Source organism: Paramacrobiotus metropolitanus, unplaced genomic scaffold, assembly GCF_019649055.1.
Source record: "Paramacrobiotus metropolitanus isolate TYO unplaced genomic scaffold, Prichtersi_v1.0 Parri_scaffold0000004, whole genome shotgun sequence".
Lineage (NCBI taxonomy): Eukaryota > Metazoa > Tardigrada > Eutardigrada > Parachela > Macrobiotidae > Paramacrobiotus > Paramacrobiotus metropolitanus.
Window position 1 is genome coordinate 1988338 of NW_026570224.1, and position 22332 is coordinate 2010669.

A 22332-nucleotide genomic window follows, 5' to 3' on the forward strand; every position below is an offset into this window, starting at 1 on the left:
GCCGAATACATGACTTTATACACGCACAGTTTTTGACAAGCACGTTCAATCCCGGTAATTTGATCTGCTATTCGCTCGTTCCAAATGCCTCCCATCTTCGCATATCGGATCCGACGTAACGCTATAGCCACTACGAACTTGGAAGAGCACATAATTGGCAACTTAGCAGTCAGATTCCGGGCCGAACTAGGAATATCGATAGTTTTAAAAAATCGATGCATAAATAAGAAATCAGCTGCGTATGTGGGAAAAAATCAGGAGCACGTCGATGGCTAGACTTTGTTGCACTTTTGTTCTGCAGCATGAGTAAACTGGATTTTTTCATGCATCAGATTTACCACGGATGTAAATAATTAGCTTCCACTTTTTTAAAACCAATGTTTATTTTGGCTTGGGCCTTGGTTGGTGGCCGCCTTAAAGAAGATACGATTATCTCGGTAAAGTGATTAATATTAATCACTTTGATCTCGGGATACGCATGTAGAATTCCGCCGTTAATTAACTCATCTAATGCAGTTAAACAAAGGATTACAGTTACGGCGTTTGAGACCCTAACCGTGTCGACCTGTCTGTCGGCTTCGTTAAATTAATATGAAATTACAACATTCCCCTTTGTCATCAACATGCTTAACGCTCTTTAATTGTGCCAGAAATGAATGAAAAGCATAACATTCAAGATACATAATAATTATATGGATATTTTTTAAAAAAAACGTCGGTTTGCGATACTCTTGCTGTATTTATATTAAAACGTTTCACACACAAAGTAAGCACGTCGACTCAGAATCATGATATTAAATTATTAATATTTTTAGATATGCCGTAAACATGTGTGCAGAATATACCGCAAGCTAATCAGCACCCACAAAAGCATTTTATGATAGTGCGTCAATGCACATATTAATGCTTAATTTACACAGGCGTAAAAAACAGTAAAGCGCTGTACAACAACAGCAACACTTTTTACTACGCACTGCCACAAGATTTTTCCAAAAAATGGCACCGTATTGTACAGTACATAGTTAACATATTATGTGACGGGAAGACAAAAATGATATGCGCACGGGCCGCTCTCAGTACTCTGTATATAAAGTCTACAGTATCTATATTCGTGTGCAGGCATGCGTGATATCCCGCGTCTATGAACATAACTAATGTTGTACGATTAAAACATGATGGGAATTGTGGAAGCAAAAAAATTACACGTTTTGGTATTTTATACGACTTTTATTCGGTAACGGTTTTCTGTGCTTGTTGGTTTGCTAATCTACAGTACTTCATACTGGCATAAATGACACTCACTGGTCAGTTGATTACAATAATCACTGTACTTCCGCTAACGTTAACTTACCAGTTAGCCTGAATTAGGCAATTAATTAAAAGTTAAGACATGTTGAGATTTAAATCAGAATGTTAGAGCAGCGATGGAAACTTTCTTGTATTGCACATGATTATTGTGTATACGTGTGCCGTGACAGTCGTACGAAAATGGCACGGTGTTGTAGATTTTTTAACAGGTCGAGTTTATTTATGCTTAAATAATTTTTTTACCAGATGACTAGGACTGTCAGTTTGTTTCGGCTTCCGATTGTGTTGTCGTACCGAGGTAACTCGATGTCCTGGTAGTTGATACCGACTTCTTCCGTGTGCGGGACAGTGGTATTCATTTTCCTGGAAGTTGAAATATGTTCCCGCCATTTCCCTGTTCATAGTAAAGAGTCACTCCGCTAGTGTGTGATTCACGACTCGCAGTGAGACGGCAGCCCATTTTATAATCAAAATGCAGGAAATTTGGTATTAATTCTGATTTATTAGCGGATTAGCCCTTGGTTATTTTCAGCCCACTGGTCTTTTCAGGTTTTCAACAGTGTTGAGGTTATCACTGTGTAAATCAGTTTCCGATCCATTGTTTAAAGTCATTTTTCGGAAGTTTGTGCTGCTTCGAGGTGAGGAATTACTGACTAGACCGTGCAAATCAGACGTGATCCATTCGGATTTTGGAGAACCCATGATTGGTCTCTGGTCTGCCTTGAAATGGACGGTGTGGCTGTAGCTGTCCCTGCCTCTCTTCCGGTTCCCGATGATCTTTTAGTTCTGTCTTGATGATATAGACAGTACTGACTTATCCATTTATTTTATGTGCTGTACTTAAGAACAAATTTTGTCCGTATACGTAGTAAATTGAAAAATCCTGGAACTACTAATATTTTTATATCGAAGCAGTCGGGTTATTTCAGTCGAAATTTGTCCATATGTTAGGTTTTAGAACTTCTCAACAGCACCATTATTGATTACGAAATTTTTTGTGATGCATGAGGAACGATGAGTTCCCAGTTCAATCATGTTTTGGAGAAATGTTATTTCGTGATGGACACGCTGTATTCATTTTATGCAGCTCGTTTTTTTCTTAATGATTGTGGAGAACTCGCCAAATTTGTTTTCCAGGGTTTTGTACACAAATGCCTTGAATTATCTTGATTTATCAAATTCACTAGCGTTTTATCGTTTGTCCGCAGGACTTTACCGTTCGTTGGAAATTTGGTACGTCAAGAGCATTTGGGAGACAGACTGGCGTCGTAGTGTGGTCTGTCTGGTTCGGACCTGCAGTTTGCTGCACATAGCCTGCACAGGTCAGAACCGTAGTAGGTTGGCCGGCCTAAAGATGCATAACTGGTGAAGATTACCATAGTACTAGTAAAATAATCTATGCTTTTGAAGCCTTTCAATAATACGAAAGATACGACAGAAGGGACAATAATACCAATTCAGCGTTTTGTAATTTTTACCTGTCCGCTTGTATTAAGTTTACCGTTTTCCCGTTATTTACTTCATTATTTATATTGTGAATCACCGTTCACCACCACTCCTTTCTTCCACCTACAGCTGAATGTTTGAACTGAGGCAGCTTTGAAATTCTCGATATCAATATTTTTTCAGACCTTATCTCGGCGGTGACTTGTTTGGCACCATCTGGTCGCGCTTCTTAGTAGGCGCGACTTAATGGACGCGCCTGGTGCCAGTAATAACGCATACGGTGAGGTCCATAATACTGCATTATTTAATTATAAAGCATTAAGCTAACTTAACTGTTTCAGGCACTCTACTCAATCACAGTCCCAATGAACCCAAGTACAAATTTTCTGGTCAGCACTACGTCAATCATGGCGAAGAGGACCAGATGGTATGTGCGGAAAGAAAAAAAATGTTATATTTTTCGTTTTAATATGCAAATGTGACGTTAGGAATTTTTAGAGCTATTAGCAGTACAGTTTTGTTCAAATTAGTGAATGAATTACATTTTTCGAATATACTGCTCGTTGTGAGAATAAACATTCCCGGCAGGAAATTTTTGGGTATCGGCGAAATCACGTGAAGACTGTACTGACATGGCTGTTGGTGATCGGCACGGCCGGCTTCCTTCATTTGTTATTCTTTTGGAAACCGGAATGGCGATTATATATGATGTTTTCGCGTTGCTCGCTGAACATCGCAACATGCGTTTTGCTGAAGGTACATGCTAATAGCAAGTGTGGCTGTTCCAATTCATTAACCGGTTTGCAATTCAGGATGAATATGGGCAGCAGTTTGTCAGTCGAATTGAAATTTTGGATTACCGAAGTGCTAAGAAAACGTAAGCAATCCGCTGCGCTCTGATACGTCAGCTGCTGAAAGAGCATTTGTGCATGATGCATTGCAGAAAATCCAGTGATGCGGAAGAAGGATTTGAGTTAATAGAAAGCGCTCCATTTGTGGTACCTGGAGGAAAAGTGAGTTTGAAACTTCCGTTCAGCTGCAGTAGTCGGTAAACATTTGATAAAGTTAGAACCGCCGCGGTTATTTTCTAGTTTTTATCGTATTGAAAATGGTAGAGTTTTCAAAATCAGTTTTATTACTTGCAAGGAAGTACTAAAAATCTGATTTTTCATGACCGGCACACACTCATGCCCATTCTTATTCATAGGGAAATTTTGTCCCGGCTGCCACAATTAAATGCTTTGAATGTTGTCGTGCTACGTACTGGTGGAATGAAGTCATTCATGGTTTCGAGAAAGCCCAGGGTCTCGGTGATGATGTGCCAGTGGAATATTTCCTTGAACAACAGGGACTCTCCAAGGACGAGCAGACGAAGAGGTGCTGCGTATGCATTTAAAAATTTAAAAATTTGACTTGGATTTTTGAATGACCGATTTGTCTGTAGACGTAGGCTTTTTGGTGAAAATTCCATCTCAGTGGAAGTGGAGCCAGTATTTCGGATTATGATAAAAGAAGTGAGGAAGTTTAACTATTGCACATTATTTCCTTCCCTTTCAAATTTCCTTTCTGTTTAGGCTCTTAATCCATTTTATATCTTCCAAGCATTCAGTGTGACCGTATGGTTTATTGATGGGTAAGTGTACTTGTGCATTCAACAAAATCACCAAATTTGTGTTGACGTTTTTAATTTAGATATGTTTATTATGCCGGCGCTATTGTGCTGATATCGACTGTTTCCATTGCACTGACTGTGCACGAGACCAGGACGCAACAAAAGGCTTTGCGTGATCGCGTTCATGATGTCGAGGTGAGATAACACAAGGCTCTTAGGCGATGTAGTTTTTAGTTTACAGCGACAATTATGCTTACGAAGCACCTGTTTAGGCTTTCCCGTATCGCTTGTCCCGCTAAATGAGCTTTCCGAATTTACCAAACATAATGTCGTCAAATGATACTTACTATTTTGTGGTTTTTATCCATGTTCTTACTTTTTCTTGTCGTATAATAGGTAGTGCAAATAATGAGGAGCGATGGAAGTGTGGAAACAGTTGAAGGATCGTGTTTGGTACCCGGTGATATAATTATCATTCCGCCTCATGGATGTACAATGGTTTGCGACGCTGCACTCATTGCGGGAAATTGCATCGTTAATGAAAGCGCCCTTACAGGTATGGTTCGGAATAATAAAATTAACTAGACGCCACTGGTGAAATAAGTTTCGCATTCATGCTACGAGTGCATTATTGCCATTCATAGCGGTCGTTTTAGGGGAAAGCGTACCGGTGACTAAAACGCCGCTCAACTCTGATCAGGAAAATGAGATATTTAAAATTAGAGCCCAGGCTCGGCATATCTTATTTTCTGGAACTCGGGTACTTCAGACAAGGTTTTATGGAAATGAGTTAGTGAAAGCCGTTGTGATACGTACAGGTATTTATCGCTTTTTATGTTATACTCATTGAAATTGAAAATTTGTACTTTTATTGATGGAATTCACAGAACAGTGTTTTTGATAATTAAAAGTGATTCTTTTCTCCAGGATTTATGACTAGCAAAGGCGAACTAGTGCGCAGTATTATGTTTCCGGCCCCCGTGGATTTCCAGTTTTATCGTCACACTTACATGTTTGTTGGGGTTCTCGCCGCGGTGGCTGGATGCGGTCTCGTATATTCAGTTAGTTTAAGGGTATGGATAAACCTGTAATATTAAAAAGCCGAGATATTTTACGCAACATTTCTGTTAGATTTATCGTCAAGAAGAATTGAAACAGATTATTATCCGTTCTCTGGATTTGATTACCATTGCTGTTCCTCCCGGTAAGTATGGACCTGCGAGAAAAGAGTAGTTTTGTAAGGAGACTATGAATATTGCGACTTCGCCCCGATACCATAACCTTGTTTCTTTTAGCGCTTCCTGCTGCACTTACCGTGGGCATTGTATTTGCGCAACGAAGGTTGAAGCAGTCGAAAGTGTTCTGCATGAGCCCGAAAACGATCAACATTTCTGGAACGACAAATTTGATATGCTTTGACAAGGCAAGTTTTATATTTCCATATTTTAGGCGCTGTTTTGATTTGTGGGCTTTTGGGCAGACTGGAACTCTAACTGAGGATGGGTTAGACTTCAAAGGAGTAGTTCCAGCGGAAGACGGAAGGTATTAATTTTGGATGTTTATTAGTAGTGTTACTGTCTTGTAGGTTCAGTATCGGAATCAGACTTAAATGGGTATAATTCTGATCGTTCACTTCTCAGGTTTGATCAGATGCTTGAATCAGTTGTGTCGCTGGATCGCGGACCTTTGATATTGTCCATGACGACCTGCCACTCGTTGACATTGATTAATGGAGAATTATCTGGGGACCCTCTGGATCTTATAATGTTTAAAGCTACCGGTTGGGTGAGTCTTATTATTTGACAAATTAACGCATTTATTTTTGACATCAACATTAATTATTGCTGAAAAGGATGTAATGGTTTTAATGCGCTTTCTAATTTCGTTTCGTTAAATTGAATTGTTTAGACTTTGGAAGAACCGCATACAGAGGATACATCCAAATTCGATCTTCTTGTTCCAACATTAGTTAAACCCAGAAAACGACACGCTGAGGAAGAAGTATGGTCTGGTTTATTGCGGTGCCGTTTTAAGTGCTTGAAAAGATGTTTGCGCCATTAGGAACCGGATGAGGTTGGCATCGTACGCGAATTTCCCTTTACGTCAAGTTTGCAACGAATGAGCGTGATCGTCAAACAACTTCATGTGCAAACGTTCCAGTATTTTTGCAAGGGAGCACCCGAAAAAATTCTGACGTTATGTCGGCCGGAAACAAGTGCGTTGTTTTCAGCTTCTTGTTTCCTTTTATTTTCTTACATGGTGTTTTTGTAGTTCCACCTGATTTTTACTCCAAGTTGGAATCTTTCACTCGGAAAGGCGATCGCGTAATTGCGTTGGCTTGGAAAGATTTAGGAAATGTTCGGTTTTTAAAAATTCACAAGCTGAAAAGGTAGACCCAGCCTTGACGAGACTTGATTTGTCATTTTACGTTTGGTGTTTGTTGGACCTTAGAGAGGAACTGGAAATCGATTTACACTTTCTGGGCTTCTTATTGATGGAAAACCGCTTGAAACCAGATACGACCCAGGTCATCGGAGTTCTGAAAAAGGCCGGATTGAGACCGGTGATGGTTACGGGTGACAACATCCAGACAGCGATCAGTGTGGCTCGGGAGTGTGGCATAGTCGGACTTACAGAAGATATTCAGATTGTAACTGCTGACCAGCAGAAAATGAACTGGGCGTGGACGGCCGATATGACAGCAGAAGATCGGGTATGTAAATGAGAATCTTTATCCTTTGTTTTCTTAAAATATAACTTTGGTATTCCGTTTGCTAAAGCTTAAAAAAATAATTAAGCCTGTTATTTTGCATTACTAGAAAATGCTTTCCAAAGAATTGGCCAGGGGACATCCAGATGACAAGATTCATTTAGCTGTAGCGGGATCATCATTCGAAAACATCCGCAAATTCCATCCTGAAGGTTTAAAAAAGGTTTGCATATTAGCAGTTCCATTCTGTCTGAAGTTTAACCAGATTATGGTTTTAAAATCTGATAATTTGCATTTTTAGCTTTTGCTCGAAGGGGCAATATTTGCGAGGATGTCACCTTTTGAAAAGGAAATGTTAATTGATTGTTTTAAAGACGAAGGATTTTTTGTCGCTATGTGCGGAGATGGGGCTAATGATTGTGGTGTAAGCATCCAGATATTGTTTACCTTTGGGCATACTGCAGAAATTTCTTGTGCAGGCGCTGAAGTCGGCACACACAGGAATCTCATTATCTGAATCAGAGGCAGCCGCAGCGGCGCCATTCACTTACACGAAGGGAAGCATTCGATGTGTTCCAGAAATTATCCGCGAAGGCCGCGCTGCTTTGGTCACCTCTTTTGGAGTATGCTTTAAGATTCAATTGTTCTATTGTAAAATTATACTTTGTGTCGTTTTGCAGATTTTCAAGTACATCGCCTGTTACAGTTTGACGCAATTCGTTTCGTGCCTTCTTTTGTACTGGGTTAGTTTTTAATCTGAGTTGGCTGTTTACTAAATATGTTCGCAATTCTTGTTTGGCATTTAGGTGAAAACCAATTTAGCGGATTGGCAGTTTCTGTACATCGATATGTTTGAGCTGACAATTTTAAGCATAACGTTTGGCCGAACTGGAGCTTATAAGCGCATAGTAAAGGATCCACCGCCCTCGAGCCTGATGGCATTCGTTCCTATATTTTCCCTTGTGATGCATTTAATTATTGTGATAACGGCACAAGTTGTTGCATTCCTGTTGGTCCAGCAGAAGGATTGGTTCAAACCCCGTGACGTGGTGCTGCTGGAGTTGAATGCTACGGATCCACATCACGAATACCGATCGTACGAAAACTATACGGTCTTTACCGTATCCACTTTCCAGTACATTTGGTTAGCGTTGGCATTTGCGAAGGGTCCACCGTATCGACGGCTGATTTTGACCAACGGTAAATTTCGTCTTTTGCTTATGCTGTTTAGGATCAAGTTTGTAGGGTGGACGTAACTGTTTGTCGAATTAAGCGACACAATGCCTCTACAGTTTTCTATGTTTGCAGCTTTTTTCATGGCGACAGTTGTGTTCTTCTGCTGTTTTGACACGTTTTTGACACTGTGGCCAACAGAACCTATTAAGGCCTTATTTCAGGTAAGTACGCATTCTTCTGCCTTAACAGACAGACTTTCCAAGTTTATTGTTAAACAAATGGAATCATTTCAGCTGTACCCACCTGAAGATTTTAATTTCCGTGGAACTATAATCGGTATTGCTGTCGTAAATCTGCTTTGCTCGTTGCTGCTTGAGGCAAGTACTGAAATTACTTCCAGTTATATTCAGTTTTCAAACCGAAATGTATTCGAAAGAACAAACCTTTTTTCAGATATTTTGTGTGGACTATGTGATATTTAAGAAAGGCGGCAAGCATGTTAAGTGGATACGCAGTTCGACATACCTTGGTGATATCGAAGCGGCGATTCGCAGTAAAATTGATACTCAGTGGTGGACACACATTGAAATCTCACCGTCCAAGCCTCTTTTGGCCACAGGACCTCCGTCCAGAGAGTCTCAAGCCGGAATTGTCGGTGGTGACGCGTTGATTGAGCCGTCACCGTCGTTTACTAGCAACATGGGTGGCGGTGTGACCATGGGCGCTGCAGCCGTGCCCTATCTTGAGGAATCTCCTGTTTTCCCCCCTGATCTCGGACAGCAGTTGAATCTTCTTGAAGCAGGAGTCTATTTAGAACCAGGAGCCGAATTTGCGGATGAAGAGCGCAGTAATGAAGATCGCAGCGAAGTGATACCACTTTTGGATCCCCCTCCATTGTCTCTCTCCAGAGGGCACAGCCGGGAACCGGATTTAATGGACGGGAATCATTATGTTTCAGGGGACAGTTTTTTGAGAATAGCTGAATCTGAAGGGTTACTACCGGCCGATCAGCTCGACGGGGAAGAAAGTAGGCCGGTAGGACCAAGCGCTGGGTTTGTGCATCCGAGAAGTACTAGCGACGAAGGAGCTGGATTGTACCAACCGGATGTGAAGTACACTTAACTGACCAATACAGACTTTTGTGTATTAATTTTCCATTTTTGTGTTTTTTTATGGGGTTTGTTGAATGTTCAGTTGTTATTTCATTTGTTACTGTACCATGTTTTGAATGGATCGCTGGTCGAATGGGTCTGGTTTCTGGGCTTGGTGTGCAGCCCGCGATAGTTGCGCTGGACAATTCGGCCGCTAACAACTAACAATCTGTCGTCTCACTGTGTCTCGGTTTTTTACGAATAAAAGATGACTTACGAAAGCAGTTGGCTTTGCACTTTGATTTTTGGTTTGCTATTATTGAACAAAAGTTGGCTTTTTCAAAATCATCTCTCAGCAAAGGGTAGGTTATACTAACTATAGTTGGCTATTTTTTATGGGTTTAATCCAGCGATGTTAGCGAGAAAATTTTGCTACAATGTTTTGACCTTGTGAGTTGTGATACTAATTGCGGATTGCCCCGTGCACTGGCGCCGTGATCTTAAGGTTCTTCAAAGTGTTTGGTCTTCCAATGTTTTACAGCGTTGATGAATCTGTTTAGTAAACCACGTGAATTACAATATAGCAGGTGACAGGTTCGTATTAATTCTAAAGCTGAAACTTCTTGCTTTCTCATAGATCACGGGTTAAATAATGGGTTAGATGAATTAAATTCTATCAACCGGTACACATCGGAATATGGCAGTTTGTAATCTGGCACGATACTACGCAATGCCTAATGCCCAATGGTAAGTACCACCAGATGGGATTGTAAATTGTTCTTCAGCATCTTTGACTGGTACATTCTTTCCCTGTCTTTTCTTTAATTAAGGCCAGCGCGTATCATCCCCTCGTATCATTACATGTCATGGTCCTTCCATTTTGGCGCAAGAATCTTGATGCAGAAATGATGCTTTAATAGTCTTATATAGACGCTTACGAGGTACACTACGTAATCTGGGATTTTGCTGGCTAGCGGTAAACTTGGTGCTGTGCTTGCATCGATTAATTACGTGCCAATAAAATCCCAGCTCTTAACAATAAACCAGAACCCCCTCTAAACCTTGCGTTGCCCTCTGTAACTGCGGACATAGTAAGAATAAATCTTCTTTCACCCCAACCCGTGATGACTGGCATTAATTGTCATCTCCCTTCCGGTCAGCATCTTATTGGCAGTGCAAAGCAGTTTAGACTTTAGGGAAGGTTTTTTATTGGGTTACACAAATGAACATTGGTTAAACGCTGTAGAGTATACATTCAAAGATAAGTAATGGTAGTGGATCGGCCAATTCGCTAAAAAGCAGCTAAGTCGGCTCTTGTAATAGTTATTTATTATTTATACTGTAGAAGTACAAGGTAGCCTCGCGCATTCGCGCTCGGCACTTAAGTACTGGAAATTATGAATATTTTCAAATAAGACATAAGCACACAGGAAATTGTAAAAATTTTGGATAATTGGGAAGGTATGGAAAATGTGATTTATTTAAGACTAAGATTGAAATCGTATATACGCTTTTGTAGTCGTATTTCATAAGACGTAATAACGTTCTAAGGTTTAATTTTTTACGTTCGGACGTTCTTACGTTCTGACCTTCTAACGTTTTAAAGTTCTGACGTTCTGAATTTCCGACGTTCTGACGTTTTTAATTTTTCACGTTCCGACTTCCTGACCTTCTGACGGTCTAACGTTCTGATATTCTGACGTTCTAACGTTCGGATATTCTGACGTTCTGAATTTCTGACGTTTTAAATTTTTCACATTCTGACATTTTGATATTCTGACGTTCTATCGTTCTGACGTTCTAACGTTCTGACTTTCTAAAGTTCTGACGTTCTGATATTCTGACATTCTGAATTTCTGACGTTCTGACGTTTTTAATTTTTCACGTTCTGACTTTCTGACCTTCTGACGTTCTAACGTTCTAATATTCGGACGTTGTAACGTTCTGATATTCTGACATTCTGACGTTCTGACGTTTTGAATTTTTCACGTTCTGACTTTCTGACCTTCTGACGTTCTAACGTTCTGATATTCTGACGTTCTAACGTTCTGATATTCTGACATTCTGAATTTCTGACGTTCTGACGTTTTTAATTTTTCACGTTCTGACTTTCTGACCTTCTGACGTTCTAACGTTCTAATATTCGGACGTTGTAACGTTCTGATATTCTGACATTCTGAATTTCTGACGTTCTGACGTTTTTAATTTTTCACGTTCTGACTTTCTGACCTTCTGACGTTCTAACGTTCTGATATTCTGACGTTCTAACGTTCTAATATTCGGACGTTGTAACGTTCTGATATTCTGACATTCTGAATTTCTGACGTTCTGACGTTTTTAATTTTTCACGTTCTGACTTTCTGACCTTCTGACGTTCTAACGTTCTGATATTCTGACGTTCTAACGTTCTGACATTCTGACGTTCTAACGTTCTGACATTCTGAATTTCTGACGTTCTGACGTTTTTAATTTTTCACGTTCTGACTTTCTGACCTTCTGACGTTCTAACGTTCTAATATTCGGACGTTGTAACGTTCTGATATTCTGACATTCTGAATTTCTGACGTTCTGACGCTTTTAATTTTTCACGTTCTGACTTTCAGACCTTCTGACGTTCTAACGTTCTGATATTCTGACGTTCTAACGTTCTGACATTCTGACGTTCTAACGTTCTGACATTTTGGATTTCTGACGTTCTGACGTTTTTAATTTTTCACGTTCTGACATTCTGACGTTCTAACGTTCTGATATTCTGACGTTCTAAATTTCTGACGTTTTTGATTTTTCACGTTCGGATTACCTGACGTTCTGTTTTTTGACGTTCTGACTTCTGATGTTTTTACGTTGTGACGTATAGATACTGTATAAGCGACATACTGGGCGATGTACCTTTTATGGACGTTTGGGTACTAATTTATTGCTCACATACCTCGTAACAATTATTATCTATACTAAAAAGAAAGTATTAATATGTATCCGCTATAGTCTCCGTGGTTACAGTCATCATGTTAAGTACGAGTACTTACTTTGTATTGCTGTGCAGACTGCAGTAGTGAATACTTCTTCGAGTGCTCTTTACGTTTCCTATACTTAAGACCTGGTGGAACCATCTTCTGACCACTGGTTAATTAAAAAAAACAAAAATCTATTGGCACACCTATGGAAAATATGGAATTTTTTAAGACCAAGCTGGACTAAAACTGACCACGCGTTGACGAGTCTATAAAAACGGCGCATAAATACGTTTTGGTCGGTAAGATTGTATGAATATATATATATATATAAAGATAATAGACAGTGTCCTATACAGTACTGTACTTACAGTATTAAATACATGTACAATGTACATGTACTAGTACAGTAGTAAGTACTCCCATTTACGTGCTTATCGCACTGCGATTCATTGCCCATGCACTACGATTGTCAGCTATTATGGTTACATACTACAGCGTAACTGCATACATAGCCCATGCATACTAGTTAGTTCAGTTTTTTTTCTGGCTTGGAATTCTTTTAAGTAATGTAGAAGTTATACAATTCCAATTAATTTTTTGTCGTTTATCGTGTTATGTTATGACTTATGAGTATTGAGTTAGATGTTATTCAGGCAGATACTACTGTACTAATTTGATTTTTTGTGGTCTGGAATCATAATGTTATTGGATTTGGTATGCGATTGACTTTTGCGGTGGTGTAGGAAACAAGGACAATGGTATAAACACTAACAACTAACAAATAAAACACTTGTTTCCATTTTCTGTGGAAGAAATGGCTCAAGGCAAGTAAATGCAAGAACCGTAAAATATTTTGGGTCTTGCTATTTTAAATACATCCGTTGTAGTGTTATCAAGAGGAACGTTGGAGGAACTGTGCAAAATTGCTGCACGATGGCGCGTGCACGGATTAGGGCGACGAGGGTTCGCCGCTCCGGCTACGAACGCCCGCACTGACACCTCCGCAGAACCCATGCAACCCAGTAAGACTGGACCAACTGGACGTGTAAAAATAAAAGTACCCAAGCGAATTGATCGCAGCCCTACCGCGATACTGGAAACGCTAGCGTCTACCGTGGGTCGCGATCCTACAGCTCCGCATTATCGATTCATGGACGGTAGATATACATTCCGTGACACTGGTGTCCCCTTGGTATCTTTGCACCGTAATTTAGAAAAAGATTTGCAGATCCATATTTTATCCCTACCAACAACTTGAATAAGCGCGGCATGGCACTGTCGAAAGAATCGGGCCGGAAAGCAGCGCGCTACATGATTAAAAAATTCCCCGACATCGTGGAGAAACCGCATGCTGAACCGACGATTCCCGCATTTCTGCCTGCGTCCGTGGCCGATCCAAAGGTGCCGGATTCGTGCACAGAACAGGATATGGTGCAATTTATGCGCAGCCATGCACTGGCGACAGCGACGGCAGTGTGGAAATCCCTGAAGCAGCAAGGTGTCAGCATCGCTGCGGAGCTGGAAGAGGAGCTGCTGCAGCGCTTATGCTTTACCAACAGTGAAAGTATAGAACCCGATCAGGTTGGCCTACCGGAGGAGAGGTGGTATGTGCACTACCTACAGAAAGAGGTACGAAAGTTTAATGCAGATTATGCCGATCGACGAAATCATACTGCGGATAAGCTTGTTCAGAAAATAATATAATAATTGCAAATAAAATTTTTTGAACCGTGAGTGAAGCGCACCGTTCAAAAATTCAAGCCGGTTATTATTTCTGGATAATTCCCTAAATTTTTTTCGTTAACTTTCACGGAGTTACACTTGTGCAGTTTTTTAAAATACGGTGTTATACTTGTGAATCTGAGTTGTGATCGTTTTACGAGATTTCATAACAATACAGAAACGGTATGAATACAGATGCAGCCCAAATGGAAAATCGGTGGACTGGCGGACGAAGTGTTTAACGGTATGCAGACGAAATCTCCTGTCGCGTATTCCGCCATGATCTGTGGTACTGCTAAATATCTTGCGGTTGACATCGCCAATACGCTTTTTACCGAAATGGAGCAGCAGAATATGCCCATGACCGTGGATGTGTTTAATGCTATGCTGGGAATTGTGCGCTATTTGCGCGACGACACCGACAGTCGCTGGGAGTTAGCCATGTCCTTGTTGTCAAAGATGGATTATTTGGGTATTGCACCAAATCTGCACACGTTCAATAATGTCCTGGATGCGGTGTCTCGTGTGGCAATGTGGAGGAAGGGCCGCGATATGGCGCTAGCCACCGTCGCGGAAATGTACCGGTGCGGTATTGAGCCAAGTCTAGCCACATTCTCCTATCTGTTGAACATCTTTTGCCGAGAACGGGGACCAGTAAGCCATATTCTACACGACATTCTACCATTTATAGAAAATAACAAATGGACGGCTCAAGATGTTCGTGACACCCAGTTCTGGGCAGCGGCCATGGAGGTTGCCACTCGTCATTTGCAGGATCCGGAGGCGGCCAAGCGTGTGCATTCAGCATTAATGGCGAATAATAACACTGATTTCATTGTGAATGCTCACAAGGAGCAGATGTATTACAATAATTTTTTAAAATTCTTGGTCGTCAGCGAGACAGTGGAGGGATTTATGAGTTACTACGATGATTTGATCCCGATGACTTTCACTCCGGATGTGGCTTTGGTTGTAGAAATCATGAGGTAAGCGAATTTGTTTCGAAGGATCATTAGCAACTACTAACGTGTTTGATTTGCAATTTAGGTATTGCGTATTTTTGGAGTGTACTTTAGGTATTGCGTAATGGTATTTTGGCGCTGTGTAATTTTTGTATATCAATTTGTTTGTAAAAACTAAAAGCTGATTTCGGCTTTTGTTAAAGTATTCAGTGTTGTTTCACTCGTTAATGGTAGTGTTGCTATCAAGTATTCGAATTCAAATCAGTTAAATTTGATGGAAGTATGATTATTATGTTTGTTTGTTAGAATGTTGGAAACTCATGATCGACTTGACCTTCTTCCACGGATATGGAGCGACACGATTTTATTTGGCTTTGCCCTAAAGGAAAATATTGTGGATACCATCTTGGAGATCATGTTGGCTAATGGAGATGAGAAATTAGATAAACGATTTTCCATTATTGCCCAAGACATCCAGAATCGTATAAATAAACAAACGCCGGACCGTGCACAGCTTCTCCGTTGGACTGGGCAGCGCTGCGGCGCCGTCAGTTCTCTCCTACTACGTTTTGGTCTGATCGACGAGGCGTGGAGTGTGCTGAATATGTATATAGCTAAGCAGGACGAGTTCACAGGAGTCCCGAGTGCAGCAGCTTTGTCTGAAGCTGTTGATGCATTGTTATCAAAGGGAAAAGTGCATTTGCCGAAACTGAAAACATTATTGAAGCTGGCTAATGATGTTGGATTTGATGATGTGACGGCGAAGGTTGACGATATTGTGAACAAGTTGGCCTTGGGCGAAGAGGAAGCCGGTGCCCTACGCGTGGCTGCCGGTGCAAACGCCCCGCGCGCTCTCAAGCCGGGGTCGGATGAAGAATGATGTAGTATGAATTTTGTTATTTTTGCGTTTTTATTTTTGAATGTTGTGGGGCTGTTTGCTCGCTGGTCGGCAATAAAGCAAATTCTTACCCCTTGGTCCGGCATGCAGAAATAAACTTTCATGGAACAGACTCAATAGAATAGGTGTCGAGTGGCAGCAGTGTGCTTATTTATAAACATCTGTCTCGTCTCCTCTTTGTGCGCTTTTGTCTTGCGACATATGTACGATACGTCACTTTATACCACGTTGGTTAGCTTCCCCGATCTTCCGGAATCATGCATCTTGTTGTTGACAGTTTTTAACAGCACGTAATCTGTTGTTGCACGATCAAGTTTCACTATACTGTACGTTCATCTCATTACATACCCCGCCAAACAAACGTCTCGGCTGTACCTGGCCGTTTAGTTCAGATGTTAACTTTTTTTATTTTCCGTGATGTCCGTAATTCAGAATTTCATTGTTATCAAGCGGGCGAGCGAAGCGAGCCCGCGTTTCTTTTAAGGTGATGCAAAGTGCAAAGTTCCTCACGGGGAGAGCCAATGCTGTCTAAGCGGTTCACCATGTGTGACTTTCTGTTCTGACCAGCTCACCACGAGCGTAGCATGACTAGACACATGTATCGGAAGATGCCCATTCTACATATTTCTAAACCTGATTTTAGTTTTTCGTCCGTTCGTACGGGACGTACTAATAAAGTTAAGCCTGCGATCCGGCCGCACAGTGAGTTTGTGTTTCTTTATTCTGGCAATCGTAATCATAGCTGCTTCGTGACCTTACGTCTAGCTCCCTGGAAGTGCTGTATAAGCAATCCAGGTGAGATGCTTTAAGTGCATCGTCGAAACTACACTAAAAAAGACTGCAACAATACATAAATGTTAAATAATTAATAAGTTGTTAGTACGGTAGGAATACAAGGGAATAGGTATTAGGAAGGGATACCGGCTGATTGGCAGAGAACAGTGAAATCAAATTATAGCGGACATAAGATTACAACCAAAATATTTACAGATACATGGAATACAGTAGCACAAAAGGGTATCGGTTTCTTCCGTGGTACGAACAGGGTGACATCTAACCTTTAGTAATCAAGCGGGCGAGCGAAGCGAGCGCGCGTTTCTTTTAAGGTGATGCAAAGTGCAAAGTTCCTCACGGGGAGAGCCAACGCTAATGTGACCTTTAGGGTACTTGACACCTCAAAAGACGTGAGTTCCTCACGCGGCGAGCCCGAAAGGTCACAGTGGTGACCCTTAGTGACCTTTTGGGTTCTTGACACCCTCGAAGACGTGAGTTCCTCACGCGGCGAACCCGAAAGGTCACAGCGGTGACCTTTAGTGACCTTTGGGATTCTTGACACCCTCGAAGACGTGAGTTCCTCACGCGGCGAACCCGAAAGGTCACAATGGTGACCTTTCGGGTTCTTGACACCCTCAAAGACGTGAGTTCCTCACGGGGCGAACCAGAAAGGTCCCTGTGGTGACCTTCAGCACCTATGGTTCACTTCGTACCACTTTATAAAATCAGCCGCTTTTTAGTTCACCTTGTTTTCTTATGCATCCCGCACTTATCCTGTGCGCCTTTACGTTGTACAGTAAAACCTCTTAATACGAAACCTCTCGATATAATACAGACACGGTTCCATCGGTTCGTTTGTTATGACCGGGTTTATTTTTATAGAGAAGGCAGCGTTGTTTTTAGGGGGCAAGGACAGTAGTGTGAAGTGTTGGCGGAATGGCCACAAAAATTTTATTACTGCGGCAGTTAACAAGACATTAAAAACGTAATAAATACAATGCCAAATATAATTTTTGATGAAATTAACTGTTAACTAACTGTCTTTAAGAAAGTTATAGAAAGCAATATAATGGGTTTGCTAAAATTATTTCCTTCAGACGTTAATGTAATGTGATTGCATCACATTACATACGCGTTACTGTATGTACCGTCAGAGTATGCAGCCGCAGCTGAATGTAATACAGAGGTTCTCTTCACCCGTAAAACTGCATTTGGTTCCGCGGAAAGTGTATGTAGCTGTTATGAAGAGGTGAATTCTATAAAGAGTATCTTCCGTATGCTACAGTCTACGAGACTATCCAGTTCCTTACATTTTGAATGTTATAGACGAGTGTACCAAATAAAGAGTGTTTTAAGGAGAGGTTTTACTGCATTCTGCCTTTTGCAAGTGCATCTGACTTTGTCTTACTGTGTTGCATTAACGTACTCCCACGAATTCACCTGTATGCTGTCCATCATCAACAGTCCATGTTGACAACGTATTTTTTAAATCTCTTTAGTTTTCTGCTGGAGCGGTGAATGCGTGTTGAACACAGACCGAATACGTGGGAATGCGCTGACATGCTGCAAGAAGCTGCAGTAAATCAGTCATGAAGGCGAGATAAGCGAGGGAAAATACTTTAGGAATAAAGGCAGAATACAGGAAAAAAAAATACAACCTTTATTGCGATTTCTTCCCTATCCAGGCGTGCATGCCTGACCATTACTTACATCCAGGAAAATCCTATAGTCGCGCAAGAGAACAGGACAGTACATTATTTCTTATGCTCATAATCCAGTTACATAATATACATCTTTTTTTTTACTTACAGCGTTTAGTCTCCCGGCATTAAAACCCAAAACCTCCGATGCTTAATTACTGTTAGATTTAAGTTTGTTTTGAAAAATTTTTTTTTTCTAAAATTTTCCAAAAGAAATGGAGTAAAAGGGAAAGCATGGAGAGACTAAACTAAAACAAAAATGTCTTGTTCTTTTTGCGACTGTACATATCTTAATTTCTTATATCGCAATAAGGTAAATTGTAACGGAACATCATGTCACAACAACCATCATCGGAGACACGAGACTGAGGACCATAACAGCATCAATGACGATCGTGCTGAGATCGACCGGCAAGCAAGAACGACTAACGTGCATTAACAGTGAACAGGTTGTTCGGGCGTGGTACACTCCACTCTTTATTCGATTTATTTAGGAAAATAACATAAGAACAAGTTAGGGAAATTACTTTTAAGTTATTCAATAGCTGCTTCGTTTGGCACGCTTTCGCAGTTTGCCGGATGGTAGTGGCAATTCTGGCGATGCCGGTCACGGCAGTACGGGCAACCATTCCCCTTGAGCCGATGGCTAGGTGGTAGTAGTCGGTCTGCCATCCAGCACTGGTTAGCTGGTCTACCAGAGGAGCATAACGGCAGCGCTTCCTGGACTCCGCGTTGGCAAATCCTTGCACGGTTTCAAAGGGAATGGTTACCTCAGCTAAAATAATACGCTTCTCTCCGCGGTTAACACAGCATAGATCAGGGCACAGAGAGGTAGGAAGCACATCAAGAGGGATAGTGTTATTGTGACTTTCGTAATTCTCAGAATTTAGGTCAGACAAAATTTCCCATTTATTTTTATCAGCCACACCAGTCAAGAAACGAAAGATAGCTTGAACAATGCTATTATGGCGCCAGGTGTACCGATGGCTGTTCAGCGACACCGAACAACTGTTGAGGATGTGACAGAGAGATCCTTTATCTGCCCCACATAAATCACAGTTAGCCGAAACGATTTTTCCCCATTTAAGCAAATTGGTGAAAGACGGAGAGATATCGAGAGCCGATTCGATCATAAAAGTCACCACATTCTCGGACAAATCGTACAGCACTGATTTCCACGGTGCATCTACAACCTCGGCTTTAACAATTTCTTGCCACGCTCCCTGCTGTATTAAGCTTTCGATCCGATTTTCTCTCGCCGCCGAAACATGTTGCTTTACTTTTCTATTAACAAGCTTTCTAATTGCTGACTTGTTTGCCCCCCCTCGCCTGCCGGTTTCGATAGAAGTTTGCACAATGTCTACAATAGCATCATTATTAGAACATGCCGACATTAAGTTATCACTCGCAATCTGTGCCACAACAGGATCATTAGAACACAGCGCGTCCGTTGCGAAGGCAGCGTGTGATTGCGCATACACTGATTTCAGAGACTTATAATTCATCCCACCCAGTACATACATGAAATCGCAGTTAGCAGATACATTAATATTTAACCATTTTTTTATGTATTTATTAACAAGTGCTTCCAGTGAGTTAACGACTGCTGGAGACAGGTCATGCATTGTTAACACAAATCTCATGCAAGCAACAATGTATTCATCATAAATTTTAACTTTATACACGGCACGTAATTTCAGATTATCCACTCGTTGCAATAAAGATTCCAGACTCGTGTATACTAAGTTTCCACTGTTAACAGATTAATTTTTATTAAAAACGTGCACACCAAGAAATTTCATAGGATCACTCGATATATCCGGAATTTTTACGCCGTTAATTTCGAACGCCGTTTCGCACGAAATACCATTTGAAAGAGAAAAGCAACGACACTTGTCGGCATTTAAAGTCAGGCCAATAGAATTCATATGGCCATTCACATCACGGATTAATCGGCTCATGCTGGTTTTGTTATTGCAAATAAGCGTTAAATCGTCTGCAAAAGCCATACCGACAATTTTTTCCTGTGGAAGTGCATCAAGTGCTATTCCGCATTTTTTATTTTTACTTTCTTCGAGATATTCAAGGATACAATTAAAAATAATAAGAAACAATGCACAACTCATGGTGTCACCTTGAAATAAACCTACGTTAAACGGTATAGGTTTAGAAAATTTATTATTATGTTGAATTTTTACAGAAAGTCCGGTATAGTAATTATCAATATAAGATATTAAATATTGAGGGAGATTATAGCGACGAAGTGCAGCCAGAAGCACTTCCTTCCTGACAGACCCATACGCATTAGTAACATCCAGCCAGGTTATGTGCATTACCCGCCTTTTATCCCGTTGCTGCTCTATCAATTTCAGCAGCTTCATCGAATGTTCTCCACAACCGTTAGTCGCTTCTACAAACCCCTTCTGTACATCGGTATTAATTATATTATTTTTAATGCAATACGACATTAGCCGTTTCGAAATAACAGAATGAAATACTTTTCCAATACAGCTTGTCAAAGTAATTGGGCGATAATTACCCGGCATAGAGGCGTCGCCTTTTTTATACAAAAGCACAGTTTTACCCACTTTCCACGAAGAGCATGCGGTACCGGTTGACAATAGCCTATTGAACATGTTGGCTAAAAACATATGAACAGCCGGATACGGTTTAAGAAACGAATAATTAATGCCATCTAACCCGGATCCTGCAGACGCATCCTTCTGTGATAAAATATTCTTAATATCGGAAAGCAGAATAAGCGAATTATCGAACGCAGTATTAAAAGAGTTATTTTTCAGTTTATTAATCCACGAAAAATTAAGAGGAGAAAGATTTTTAGGATCACAAATATTTTGAAAATGATTTTCAATATCACCCATTTTTAAAGCATCAGGACTGGGAGAAACAGACGATTTTAATTTTGCATCTATAAAATTCCACTGCCGCTTAGTAAACCACGAATCGTTTTCAGCACGTTCTGCGTTCGAGCGAAGCTGTGAAATTTTTTCAGAGAGAGTTTTCCTGATTGCTTTAAGATACTTTAATCGCTCCGCATACGACAACAAAAACTCCCTGTTCAAAGTTTTCATCCTGCGTTTATTCCGTTTAAGTTTATTTATTTCGGTACAAACTGCCTCTCTCTCTCTTAACAACGCTGACGGCACTGCAAATTTAAAATTTTTACCGAAAAATTTACCCTGCGACTGCTGACACTGTAAAACAGATAATGCATATTCCGCTACACCCCATGAAAATAGTTCGAGACACTCGTGTGGAGCCCTTATACTAAGATCACAAGCTGAAGTAAGTTGACTGCAGAAATCACCAAGGAAAGAATGAAAACGTACCGGTGCGGACTGATGTAATCTATACCATTTAGGAGGGAGAATTTTCATGCGAGAAGCATTAGAAGAAATTATAGTATTCAAGTTAACATTAACAGTACCATACACCACGTTATGCACATACTGCTTCAGTCGTTCTTCTTGCCGGATTTGAGGATTCGACGTTGAGTTGGGATGATACATGATGGTCCGATGTTGTTGTTGGTGACAAAATAAAGGTTCCGTAGTTTGGTGATGGAATACGGCAGCTTTCACAAGGAAAGCACCAGTTGAATTACACTTCCGCTTGATAGATGGACATTTACAAGCAAACTTGACCAGCCAGCTCAGAGCAGCAATCGCAAGTGAGCAGCAATCGCAAGTGAGCAGCAATCGCAAGTGAGCAGCAATCGTGAGAGTACGCCGTACGGGCACACTCTGAAGGCATATCAATCTCGCCCATATGACAAAGTACCTTTGGCATTCAGCAGTAATCCCAATTATTCCATCGGTATTCCATATAGCTGTAGACATGACTGTAGCTTCCATTTAATGTGTCCCGGTATTCTCCGTATTCCGCATGTATTCACCAGCGTGTTCTTGGTTTTCATAAATAAAAAATTAGGAAACGCCTTGAATTCGGGCAGAGTGCT

General features: G+C 40.9%; 2 protein-coding genes across 3 annotated transcripts; both read left to right on the forward strand.

Annotated features, from left to right (window-relative positions):
• Positions 1–1765: 1765 nt before the first annotated feature.
• Positions 1766–9623, forward strand: LOC129599983 (polyamine-transporting ATPase 13A3-like). The gene is made up of 30 exons (XM_055498361.1): positions 1766–1946; positions 2517–2630; positions 2938–3034; positions 3096–3181; positions 3343–3510; positions 3567–3631; positions 3698–3767; positions 3962–4131; positions 4199–4268; positions 4329–4387; positions 4447–4561; positions 4763–4922; positions 5023–5184; positions 5294–5439; positions 5498–5570; positions 5662–5789; positions 5847–5908; positions 6007–6151; positions 6275–6367; positions 6428–6581; positions 6638–6755; positions 6818–7079; positions 7186–7299; positions 7378–7500; positions 7556–7699; positions 7757–7819; positions 7883–8276; positions 8385–8473; positions 8546–8629; positions 8706–9623. The coding sequence occupies exons 3-30, from the start codon at positions 3001–3003 to the stop codon at positions 9372–9374; spliced, it is 4020 nt and encodes a 1339-aa protein (XP_055354336.1). The 5' UTR covers positions 1766–1946; positions 2517–2630; positions 2938–3000; the 3' UTR covers positions 9375–9623.
• A 66-nt stretch (positions 9624–9689) lies between these two features.
• LOC129599992 (protein PTCD3 homolog, mitochondrial-like) lies at positions 9690–16337 on the forward strand. 2 transcript variants are annotated; one of them, XM_055498375.1, is made up of 6 exons: positions 9690–9705; positions 9981–10090; positions 13185–13454; positions 13526–13926; positions 14215–15005; positions 15288–16337. In XM_055498375.1, exons 2-6 carry the CDS (start codon positions 10081–10083, stop codon positions 15859–15861), a joined length of 2046 nt encoding a protein of 681 aa, XP_055354350.1. In that variant the 5' UTR covers positions 9690–9705; positions 9981–10080; the 3' UTR covers positions 15862–16337. The 2 variants fall into 2 exon arrangements, with proteins under 2 accessions (XP_055354350.1, XP_055354345.1); XM_055498370.1 differs by lacking the exons at positions 9690–9705; positions 9981–10090 and adding an exon at positions 12838–13121 and having other exon boundaries at positions 15288–16332.
• Positions 16338–22332: the final 5995 nt, after the last annotated feature.

What these genes read in the sequence shown, in the direction of transcription:
- LOC129599992 (XM_055498375.1), top strand. An exon ending in TGCACTACCTACAGAAAGAG is followed by an intron (nt 13,927 to 14,214) that starts GTACGAAAGTTT and finishes GTATGAATACAG; the next exon opens with ATGCAGCCCAAATGGAAAAT. An exon ending in TTGGTTGTAGAAATCATGAG is followed by an intron (nt 15,006 to 15,287) that starts GTAAGCGAATTT and finishes TTTGTTTGTTAG; the next exon opens with AATGTTGGAAACTCATGATC.
- LOC129599983 (XM_055498361.1), top strand. Translation starts at nt 3,001, where the DNA reads ATGGACGCGCCTGGTGCCAGTAATAACGCATACG. An exon ending in GTTCCAGCGGAAGACGGAAG is followed by an intron (nt 5,909 to 6,006) that starts GTATTAATTTTG and finishes TTCACTTCTCAG; the next exon opens with GTTTGATCAGATGCTTGAAT. An exon ending in ACGGCTGATTTTGACCAACG is followed by an intron (nt 8,277 to 8,384) that starts GTAAATTTCGTC and finishes CTATGTTTGCAG; the next exon opens with CTTTTTTCATGGCGACAGTT.